Genomic DNA, 8,718 nt, shown 5'->3' on the forward strand with positions numbered 1-8,718 from the left:
CCATCCCCCCAATTCCCCAATAAAAATCTTTAAAAAACAAACAAACAAAAAACAAAAACTGAAGGCGGAGAAGGACAAAAGATGTTGCATCACAAACTGCGAATCTACTCTTGGATATTAACACTTTGTGTGTGTTTGTGAATTCAATACCATTTTATTGACAAGAGAGAGCCCAAGTCAGTTTTGTAAGAGTATCCAATGATCAGAGAACTCCTAAGCCTATCCCATTCTCACCCTATGTTCTTTCCACTTCTTTGCACCTGGGTTGCTAAGCTGATGACGGTGAGATTAGGAAACATGAGGGTATTACAGAGAGATAAATCAAGATGCAAAGATCCTTTATTCATCTACTGTGAAGAAGGCAACTGGACAGCTTATAGGAGCAACATTCGGCAACATTTCTCAACTTCTGGTGAGTTTAAGCAGAATGTAATCAAAGGGCTTTGGGGGGTGGGGTGGAGTTGGTTGGCTCTAAAACAAAGAAATGGAAGAAGAGAACACACTGAACCTGTGGGCCTGGCCTGGGGCTGGGAATGAAATCGGAAGAAAACATGAGGGGAATACACCCAAACTTCCTTATGATGCCATGTGACCATTTAATAAGTGAAGCTTTATTATTACAAGGTCGCTGCAGACCTTGACTGCTAAATTCATTTAGAAGGAACCCAAGACGGGTCCTCCCTTTTTTTGTGGCTCCATAGAAAACAGTTTTCTGGGAAAGGAGTGATCTGGGACACTAAATAACCACAGAGCAAACAGGTTTTTACTCCCAGGATGTGCTTGAAAACTTGGCTCAGGCACCAAGAAGTTCTCATGCGAGTGTGAGGATAAGGACACGGAGAGCCAGAGCTGGTGTGGCAACGACTGCAGTGCAGTGCGCCAGCTTAACCTGCTCCCTCTGAGGTCAAAGTGTTTGCTCCAACCTGAAGCAAGGTACTTGCTGGATTTTTGTTTTTATTTCTTCATGGCTTTGGTTTAGGTCTTCCTTGGTTCTCCAAATTATTTGATTCTCTCTGCCTCAGCAGGACCCTGGGTGACGTTTATGGGCCCAAACCCATCAGTAGAGGAAATAGTACTCCTGCATCTGTTTCTTCCCGACTCTCTGTCTCTTAGTCCATCAACATTAAAATTGTCTATCTGCCCATATCTTTGCTGAGAAAGAGGGAACCGGAAGTTGAGGGTGATAACAGCAGCAGCAGAAAGGCTGATCCAAGAACCTTCGGACACTGCTTTTCCTTAGCTAGAATTTACGGTGGATCATCTGCTCTAGCTACCTACAGCCGAGCTCTGCTGCCTCGGGTCTGAGGAGACACTGATCCCACCTCCCTACAAAGCTATGCCTTGAAATACTACATCCAAGGTCATATAGCCAGTTTTGTGGAGAAGGAATTTGAAACTATGTCTAGTTGTTTCTAAAGCACACTCTTTGTTATATGGTATTACCCCCCAAAGGGTAATTTGACTAATTAGGGTTACCTTAGGCCCTCACGAATTATTATTATTTTTTAGTATAAGTAGGTACCATTAAGTATTTGGGATATACTTATACCAAAAAAATCTGTTTGTTGTTTATCTGAAATTCAAATTTAACTGGGTGTCCTGTATTTTTTACTTGGTACATTTGACAATCCTAATCCTAGTGGGCTCTCCAGATGAGAGAAAGGAAAGTGTGTGTTTCTTACTACTCTGAAAGAATGGGTAAGTCCCAAAAACTTGATGTAAGAAACATCCTTTAGTTATTCTCTGTGGGTTTGGCAGAGCTGGGATGTGTCACTTACTGGTGGCACTGTGAGAATAATGCTGCTTTTGGCTACCCACCAGCGATTCACATGGTCCGAACTACACTTGGGCGAGGCACAAACATTGCCTGTTTACCAGGGCAGGAAAGGGCCCACAGCACAGGAATTGGGTTCAGTGAGCAGAGGAGCTGGCAGCGCATTTCCTAAAGCCACTGAGGACTTTGTAAGGCGAAGATCAGCTGATACCTTCTGTATTGTTTGATGGAAGAGGTCACAATCTCACATGCAAAGGATTAGTGCAATTTCTTAGTGTACGTACTCACTCATTTGACAAATGTACATGGAATATGTACTAAGCGCCAGGCACCGTTGTAAATTCTGTGGCTACAGAAATCAACAAAAACTGATAAAGCAGCCTCATGGAGCATAGTCCAGTGGGGGTGGGCAGGGAATTAGGTCAAAATCTACACCATGAGCAGGTGATTCGGGGGCCTGGCGAGGCCTCAGCATCCCTGGCCCAGCTCCCAGATTAGTCAGGGTGTTTCTATTAAACAAGTTGAGGACGGAGGAGAGGATGAAACTAGTAATTGGGAAAAGGAAAATAGGGAAAAATCTTGGAGGCAAGGATAATAATTTAACATGATTTTGAAAGCAATAAGAGCAAGTGGATGAAGTTACACAATGTAAGATTTGAGGGATGTGCAGTGTGGCAGAAAGGAAGGTGGTTAGCACAGGTTGATGATTGTCAGGGACAATTGAAGCTAAGAATATTAGCATAAATCTATAATGGGGGAAATAAAGAAGTCTATGAAAACAAAGCTTCCAGGCCATAGATTATGGAAGGAGTTGACTCAAGGTGAGAGAAATAAGGCTATTTGGAAATTCTTTGGAGCTTTTCATAATCTTCCTTCCCAGGGTAAATATTATCGACTGTTGTGATAGAAAAGGAGAAAGGAAAAAAAAAATCCTTTAGCTTAGCATATTTATTTTTAAACTTACTTTTGTTAATCATGTTCTTGTATTTGTGTTTGAAGAATGACAATGTACATTTCTGTAGCTAAAGTAAAAATCTGGGAAAACCATGATTTGGATGGAAGTAAATGTCAAAGATTTCTGAGAAATGTGTGGCTGTAGAACCTCATGTCTGGATATGGAGTTCAATCACAAACTTACTACTTATTCACCCTGCATTGACTTCCCTGTGTGTGTGTGTGTGTGTGTGTGTGTGTGTGTGTGTGTGTACTGGGAGGTATTGAATACTTTCACAGGTATTGGTAGACCTGATTCAGAGCTCCCCCTGTCCAAATGACTACATTGTCACCCCCCAAAACTGGAAGAGATGCCTCTGGATCATGTGAGGATTAATATAAAGACGATAAAGAACAAAGGTCATAAAAAATGGGTCAATAAACATTTAGTCAGATGGTTTTGCACCTGGATGAAAAATATGTAAAGCTTAAATAATATGCAAGTGCTATAAAGACTGTAGGTATCATTTAGTCCCTTTTCTTCTCTTTACAAATGGTGGAACTGGTAATCACAAAGGGTCAGTAGACCATTCTAATAAATTCACATGGAAAGCTAGTGGCAGATTTTTTGGAACAACATATATACCTAGATTTTTGAAATCTATCCATTGTCAGTTTATGTTCTACTATATTGAGTGCCTCCATTGACTTACACCATATTTTCTTTCTTTTTTATTATTAGTTTCAGGTGTACAAAACAATGTAATGATTAGACATTTACACCCCTCACAAACTGATAACCCCCCCAATCTACTACCCCTCTGACATCATACATAGCGATTACAATACCATTGACTATATTCCCTATGCTGTACTTGACATCCCGAGTGCACCATATTTTCTTTAAAATCCCTTTAAAAAATAACTTCCCCCCCTATTGTGTCAACGCAAAATACTTAGCTCTTTATCAAGGTGCTTTTCTTTCCCAATTTGTAGTGAAGGTTTAATAAGCAATGTCCCTCATATCTTGCAGGATCTTTTTTTCTCGCACTGTGTAAGGAGCCTGAAGGAGCTCCACCAGCCATCCAAGGGCCATCAGAATGAGTGACAATACCACTCTGGTTCCTCCAGCTTCAAACCAGGGTCCCACCACCCTACACAAAGGGCCCCCCAAGTTCAAGCAGAGGCAGACTCGCCAATTCAAGAGCAAACCTCCCAAGAAAGGTGTGAAAGGGTAAGACGAAAATGAAATAAACTTTCTATTTCTTTTTATTTTCTCCCACAAGACTGCTTTGGTTTTAATATTTAATACTCACAATATTAAATAGACTTACAAAAATTTCCACCACATCTTCTGTTTTCCTCTTTACCACAATCTTTGCTGAATCATGATTTTTAGCCCTGGGATACTTGCTCTGTCAGCTCCCAGGTCTATGGCCAAATATAACATGACAAATGGAGGAGCCTTTCACAGTAACCTTCAACTTGACCTTCATGACTTTTCTTGCCCACTCTCTTTCACTAATACACCCCATGCTTTAATCTGGAATATAGAACCACTGGCCATTTCCAGAACTCACAGTTTATTTTTATGGCTTCAAATCTAATGTCTTAAGTTCTTTATTTTTCTCTTTTTTTTCATTGGCAAGGTCTTATTTATTTTTCAACACACATTTATATGTTAATTTCTTCTTGAAGCCATTACTGACTCTCTTAGACAAACATTATTATTACGTCCATGTTTGCATTTTGTACATTTAGCTATCATAACTTGTAATATTTTATATTATGTTTATTTTCATTTGTTCCCTGAAACTGAGTTCTCTCAGAGAAAATTTGTTTGCTTTTTCCTTAATGCCCTGTGTCTAACACAGTGCCTGGCACATAGTAGATGCTTAATAAATGCTTTTGGGTAACTAAATAAATGGATGAATTAATCATTTTAATGGCATTCACATTGCTTTCTCATTTCAATTTCTATTTTTAAAAGTGGAGCTTGGGGGTAGCTGGGTGATTCAGTTGGTTAGAGTGCATGCTCTTAATAGCAAGGTTGCCAGTTCGATTCCCACATGAGATGGTGGGCTACACACCCTGCAACTAGATTGACAACGGCAACTGGACTTGGAGCTGAGCTGTGCCCTCCACAACTGGACTGAAGGACAATGACTTGACTTGGAGCTGATGGGTCCTGGAAAAACACGCTGTTCTCCAGTAAAATTTCTAAAAAATAAGTGGAGTTTGACTAAGTTGCTCCACTGAAAATTCTTTTCAGGTTAAATTTTTACAGGGGGTAAAATATTTCTGCAATACAACACTCTGTCTAAAACCTGCCTCAGTGGCATTTTCTTTGCCCTAATTCAATGCAAACAAAAGGAGTTTCTCAAATACAAAACCTTAAACCTCTTCTTCTTTCTCCTTTGAGTCAGAAAACTCTCCACGTGAGTCATTCCAGGAGCCATTTGCTCTGATCTCAGCTGATTTCTCTTTTATTTTTCCCCATAGGTTTGGAGATGACATTCCAGGCATGGAGGGGCTAGGAACAGGTGAGCCTGTGAGACTTAAGTGAGGACTTTACACTTGAAGTTTTTCTTTTCATCTACTCTAGGCTGTAAGGGGCAGTTGAAAGTGACCAGGAAAACCTAAGGCAGCAGATCCTTTGAAGACCTAGAAATGAGGGGTTTTAATGTGACCTCCTGAGTCAATATGTGTGTACTCAGATACAAATACTCTAAAAGAAATCAGGGCAGGCCTGAAGTTTAATGATTCCTCTTGTTTTGTTGAACAACTCTTGAGGGAATATAATGGTGAATTGTAGACTTTCATGGTAGAAAGATTCTCAGAGTCAGTCTAGACAAACTTCTTTATTTTTCAGAAGAGAAGCCTGAGACATAGAGGAATTAAGTGACAATCTGAGGCCATGAATGAGGTATTGGAAACAAGGGTGGGGCCTGGAGAACCTTTCCACTCTACCAGGCTAACCACTCCCTCACCAGCTTCCTCTTTTTAAACACGCCCTGGCACCCCAGAACAGGACCCTACATGCTGAAAGGATCCAATACAATATTTTTAAGTTGCCTAGAAATTGTAGTCATTAGATAATGAATGTAAATTACTGCATATTCCCTTAAAAATTAATAGGCTTTATTTTTCAGAGTAGTTTTAGGTTTACAGGAAAATTAAGCAGAAAGTACAGTTTCTATATACCCCCTCTGCCACCTTCTTCCCCATGTACATACTTTCCCTTGTTATTAATATCTTGCAATAGTGTATAGTACATTTGTTACAATTGATGAATCAATATTGATACATGATTATTAATTGAAGTTCATAGTTTACATTCTTTGTGTTGCTGTCTAGCTCTATGAATTTTGACGAATGCACTGTCATGCCTCCACCATTACAGGTTCATACAGAATAGATTCACCGTCTCCAGAACCCCCTGTGCTCCGTCTGTTCATCCCCCCACCTCCCCACAAGCTGCTGACAACCATTCATCTTTTACTGTCTCTATAGTTTGGCCTTTCCCAGATTGTCATAAAGTTAGAATAAAACCGTACATAGCTTTTCTAGACTGGCTTCTTTCACTTAGCAATATTTATTTATTTAAGTTTCCTCTATGTCTTTACATGGCTTGATAGCTCATTTATTTTTGTCCCTGAATAATGACACTGTATGGTTGTATCATAGTTTATTTATCCTACTGAAGGACATCCTGGTTGCTTCCAAGTTTTTGCAATTATGAATAAAGCTGCTCTAACATGTTTGGGCAGGTTTTTGTGTGGATATAAGTTATCAACTCATCCAATACACATTTGAGAAATGGTGGCACTTACAGTCATCAGTGTCCTTACCGGGCCGTTCTCAGTGTATTGGCCACTTGCAGTCAAATGTCACTTCTGGGTTCTCAAATAACATTTCTAGCTACTTTATGAAGCTGATGTGCTATTTTTCTAAATCAACTGCTTCTATAGTTTGGCCAGCCCTATCTAAGACCAGAAAATTCACTTTGGACTCTGGACGATATGCTTAACTCTGCCAACATATTTGGAATAAAAGAAAGAGGTTTGTGTTGAGAGATGGTCTGAGGTCTTTTACCTCATTCTCATCTTATCTCTACAACTGTGTGATTTTTTGCTAGGTGTTTAATCTTTCTGGGTATCCGCTAGCTTCTTAACTTGTAACTTGGGGACAATAATATCTTATTACTTTATGCAAGGGCCTGGATTACAGGATATCCTGAGATCACCTCTCAATATGCGTTTGGATGTAGGCATTTCAAAAGGTGATGGAACTGAAAAGCGAGTCAGAGAAGCCCAAGGAACCCATAGGGATTGGTAGTGGGTAAGGAGATGGTGGGTTTTCAGACCCCGGGAATTTAAAGCACTCATGTCTCATTTTAAACCTCGGCTTGACGAAAATTCCATTTGTGTTCCCTCCTAGAGGTTGTGCTTTGGGGAGGCCCCGCATGATGAGTGAGATGTACCCCTGTAGGGTAGCCCCAATCAAAAGCCTTGGGTCACCTCCCCAAAGAGGACGCAGAATAAAACCAACAAAGATACCTGGAGGGGCATGTTCTGGTCACCTCAGGGCCCTGCAGAGTATTAATGAAGCGACTGTTCTGATCCTTCCTGGACTTCAGGGCCTTTCTAGATAACTTGCCAGTCACCTGGACAATGAACAGGAGAGAGGAGTGATGTGCCTCCACCTGAGGATGCCTTTCTGAGTAGAAAAGGCTCTCCGGAGCTGAGGCTGGCTTATAAGCTCTGCTTTCTTCTCTTGCAGATATCACGGTGATTTGCCCCTGGGAGGCGTTCAGCCACCTGGAACTGCATGAGCTCATTCAGTTTGGGATCATCTGAGGCACGAGGGGCTCGACCACTCAAAGAGTATCCGCTGTAACTTTGGCTGCATTTACCCTATGTATCTATCTGCCGGAGTCTTGAAGCTCAGTCTTGTTTGGAAGAGGTTTCTTTGGCTCACACGGTCATTTCCTTTTAAGTCACTATTCAGAGTTTTCTTCGTGTCAGGCTCTGTCGTGCAGCATAGTTTAGCTCAGAAGAGTGGCTGAAAACTGCCTTTTGTTAGGGCACTTCAAACTTTCCCACCTTTTCCTATCTACTGGTTACAAGTCATCAATATTTGTCTAAATTTTGTTTATTTGTTAAGTCTTTCAAATCTCTTTTTGCTAGGGAGGCTTTCTGATTAGTAGGAGACTTTGAAGATAACATTTATGTTGCTCCCCTCCCCTTCTCATTTAATAAAGGAGATCTTTACCTGGACTCTTATGATGAACTTGTATTAAATGCTATATGCGAATATCTGATGCCCTGTTCTAAAAAAAAAAAATTAAACAAAGAAGGCACAGTCATGCAGGCAGTAGCTCAGTGCATTGAAAAGAGCGTAGGATTGAGTCCAGTCCTGATTATTCTTTGTAACTTTGTAAATCACACACTGTCTAGCTCTAAATGTTCTTGAGCTAGGCGAGCCCTGAAGTCCTATGTGGCTTGAAACTGGACAGCTCTGTGTTGGTGGAAGCCTGGGAATCTAAAGTCAGGGCTCTGACTCTGTGGGCCTTCTTGTTAGTGCTTTGATTCAGTTGACCGAAAAGATTTACAGTATACACTACACTTTAGACTCAGATGCAAAGGATAGGTAGTGGAACCCTCAAAAACAACAACAAAAAAATATGATGGTTTGCTTCACCCCTAAAGTTGTGTCAAATGCTATGTGCACATAGCTATCTTTCCCCAGTACTTTCAAGGCAATTGTGCAATTCAGATGCTGCCTGTCTGACTTGGATGCTTAGGGTACTAGCAGGATTAATTTCTTCATTCCAGTTTTGTAATCTGTGGTAAAACAATGGAGTAAATTAACTGAAAAGAGAGGCAGGATGATGGAGAGGAAAGAGATTTGGTTTTTAATCCTGGCTCTACCAGTAAATGGCTCTGTAATTTTGGACCAAGAGTTCACCCTTTGAAACTTCCATTTTGCCTGAATTTGATAATCTAAGC

General features: G+C 40.7%; 1 protein-coding gene across 2 annotated transcripts; it reads left to right on the forward strand.

Moving 5' to 3' along the window:
• Nucleotides 1-304: 304 nt before the first annotated feature.
• PDE6H (phosphodiesterase 6H) lies at nucleotides 305-7,986 on the forward strand. 2 transcript variants are annotated; one of them, XM_019643274.1, is made up of 5 exons: nucleotides 312-412; nucleotides 774-933; nucleotides 3,741-3,941; nucleotides 5,210-5,250; nucleotides 7,490-7,986. In XM_019643274.1, exons 3-5 carry the CDS (start codon nucleotides 3,808-3,810, stop codon nucleotides 7,564-7,566), a joined length of 252 nt encoding a protein of 83 aa, XP_019498819.1. In that variant the 5' UTR covers nucleotides 312-412; nucleotides 774-933; nucleotides 3,741-3,807; the 3' UTR covers nucleotides 7,567-7,986. The 2 variants fall into 2 exon arrangements, with proteins under 2 accessions (XP_019498818.1, XP_019498819.1); XM_019643273.1 differs by lacking the exon at nucleotides 774-933 and having other exon boundaries at nucleotides 305-412.
• The last annotated feature ends 732 nt before the right edge of the window (nucleotides 7,987-8,718 follow it).

This window comes from Hipposideros armiger, unplaced genomic scaffold (genome assembly GCF_001890085.2).
Source record: "Hipposideros armiger isolate ML-2016 unplaced genomic scaffold, ASM189008v1 scaffold_76, whole genome shotgun sequence".
In the NCBI taxonomy this organism is placed as follows: domain Eukaryota; kingdom Metazoa; phylum Chordata; class Mammalia; order Chiroptera; family Hipposideridae; genus Hipposideros; species Hipposideros armiger.